The sequence below is a fragment of the Eretmochelys imbricata genome, chromosome 13 (genome assembly GCF_965152235.1).
Source record: "Eretmochelys imbricata isolate rEreImb1 chromosome 13, rEreImb1.hap1, whole genome shotgun sequence".
Classification (NCBI taxonomy): Eukaryota; Metazoa; Chordata; order Testudines; family Cheloniidae; genus Eretmochelys; species Eretmochelys imbricata.
This window is the reverse complement of record NC_135584.1, coordinates 36,548,569-36,551,233: the sequence shown is the minus strand read 5'-3', so window position 1 is coordinate 36,551,233 and position 2,665 is coordinate 36,548,569. Positions and strand designations below refer to the sequence as shown.

The 2,665-nt window shown below is 40.0% G+C and overlaps 1 protein-coding gene across 1 annotated transcript; it reads right to left on the bottom strand.

Annotated features, from left to right (window-relative positions):
- Positions 1-1,449: 1,449 nt before the first annotated feature.
- On the bottom strand, positions 1,450-2,379 carry LOC144273209 (olfactory receptor 6F1-like). The gene has a single exon (XM_077831736.1). The coding sequence runs from the start codon at positions 2,377-2,379 to the stop codon at positions 1,450-1,452; it is 930 nt and encodes a 309-aa protein (XP_077687862.1).
- Between the last annotated feature and the right edge of the window lie 286 nt (positions 2,380-2,665).

The following is a 2,665-nucleotide window of genomic DNA, read 5'->3' as shown; positions in this document are numbered from 1 at the left end:
CTTGGACAATGACATGCCTCTACTGTCTTTGAAAAGACTGTGATGTGTCACTCATAATTTTCATGAAAAAGGGGATGTAACGTATTGGTATGTTTCCAAAACTATGGCATTTTGACATGCCACTAAAACAACTGACATTAATTTATTATGTTTCTAAAGGCATTGTATAACATGCCTACACAAAACAACTTGACAATGGTTAGGCAGCTAGTGTGCTGAGATGTGTGTCATGCTTACCAGTAACATAAGAACATAGAACATTGTTTTGCATCCCTGCCCATCCTGGCTAATAGCCATTGATGGACCTATCCTCCATGAATTTTTCTGTTATAGTATTAGCCTTCATAACATCCTGGCAAAGAATTCCACAGGTTGACTTTGTTGTGTGAAGAAATACTTCCTTTTGTTTGTTTTAAACCTGCTGCCTATTTATTTCATTTCATGACCCCTAATTCTTGTATTATGAGAAGGAGCAAATAACATTTCCTTGTTTACTTTCTCCACACCAGTCATGACTTCATAGATCTCTATCATATCCCCACTTACCTGTCTATTTTCCAAGCTGAAAAGTCCCAGTCTTATTAATCTCTCCTCATATGGAAGCTATTTCATACCCTTAATTATTTTTGTTTCCCTTTTCTGCACCTTTTCCAATTCCATGTATCTTTTTTGAGATGGGGCGATCACATCTAGACACAGTATTCAAGATATGGGCATACCGTGGATTTATACAGAGCCAATATGATATTTTCTATCTTATCTATCTCTTTCTTAATGATTCCCAACATTCTGTTCACTTTTTTGGCTGCCACTCACACTGAGTGGATGTTTTCAGAGAAATATTCAGTGACTCCAAGATCTCTTTCTTGAGTGGTAACAGCTAATTTAGACCCCATCACTTTTTATGTATAGTTGGGATTATGTTTTCCAATGTGCATTACTTTGCATTTATCAACATTGAATTTCATCTGCCATTTTGTTGCCAAGTCATCGAGTTTTGTGAGATCCCTTTGTAACTCTTCACAGTCTGCTTTGGACTTAACTATCTTGAGTAGTTTTGTATCATCTTCACATTTAATTACTTCTTTGTTCTCCCCCATCTATCTGTCAGTATAAAACTGTTGTCTTTTGCCAAATATTTAGATTGTAAGCTGTTTGGGGCAGGACCAAGATCTTGTTGGTCTATATTTGTACAGCACCTAGTAGAATGGGGTACTGGCCCATGACTTTGGTTCCTAAACTCTACTATAATGCAGACAATAGAACTACTACTAATAAAAAGTTACATATCCAGAAGTTTTATGTGATGTTTTTGATGATACTTTTACATGAGTTTGCCGTGACCCTAGTAACTTGCTAAGGCTTTGATAGATTATTAAAATAATTGACATTGTCTCTTTCCATGTTTTCTACTACAATCAGTGACCATCAGGACATCTTACAATGACTTCAAGTTCCCCCGCTGAATACCTTTTTCAAGATCTCTGTGACCTCTTTGTTTCTCAATGTGTAGATGAAAGGATTTAGCAATGGAGTCACAATTGTGTTCAAGATGGTGACTATTTTGGTCAGTTCCAATGAGGTCTCTATGGATGGTTTAACATGTAGAAAAACAGTGGATCCGTACCATATAATCACAACTGTGAGGTGGGAAGAGCAGGTGGAAAAGGCCCTTTGCCGACCTTGTGCTGAGGGGATTTTCAAGATGGTGGAGATGATATAAATGTAGGATACCAGGGTTATCACACAGGACCCTAGGATGACGATGGCAAACATGATGAAACAGACCACCTCAACAAGGTAGGTGTCAGTGCAGGAGAGAATTATCCAGGGAGATATGTCACAAAAGAAGTGATTGATGACATTTGGGCCACAGAAGGACAATCTGGCAATCAGAGCTGCTGGCACAGAAATAACCAGGAAACCACCCACCCAAGAGCTAAGGGCCAGCTGAACAGAGAGAGTGCTGCTCATAATAGCGTTATAATGCAATGGGTAGCAAATGGCCAGATAGCGGTCATAGGCCATGACAGCCAAGAGGAAGTATTCTGTGCAGCCAAAGGAGAAGACAAAATACATCTGCAGAAGGCAGCTGGTGAAGGAGATGGATTTGCTTTGGGACACAAGATTGGCTAGAGTCTTAGGGACACAGGCTGTGGTGAACCAGATCTCCAGGAAGGCAAAGTTGCAGAGGAAGTAGTACATGGGGGTTTGAAGGCATCTGTGGGTCCTGACTAGGAAGATGATGGCCACATTACCAGTGATGATCAGGACATACATGAAGAGGAAGAGTATGAAGAGGGACAGCTGCAAATACTGAGACCCAGGGAATCCCAGAAGGATGAATTCCTTCACTCTGGTGTGATTTTCCTTGCTCATTGATACTGGGAGTTTCACCTGATGGAATAAATGGACCCATAAAAGAAAGACAGTTAAACCCGTAGTCAAATTTTGTCATATAGAGCTCATTTTAGTTAGACAACTGGGCTTTATAAGGGCTTGATCTTTGACAAGTATTCCAACACTAGAATGATGGGTGTTTTATTGTCCCTGGATGGAACTGTCAATGGATCCTAAGGGAGCTTGGTACCCAGTACCCAATAGGTACCCAATTTTGGCACCCAATTACAATAGGAACTGTTGCCTAAATATTTTAGGCCCCTGT

What these genes read in the sequence shown, in the direction of transcription:
- LOC144273209 (XM_077831736.1), bottom strand. Translation starts at nt 2,379, where the DNA reads ATGAGCAAGGAAAATCACACCAGAGTGAAGGAATTCATCCTTCTGGGA.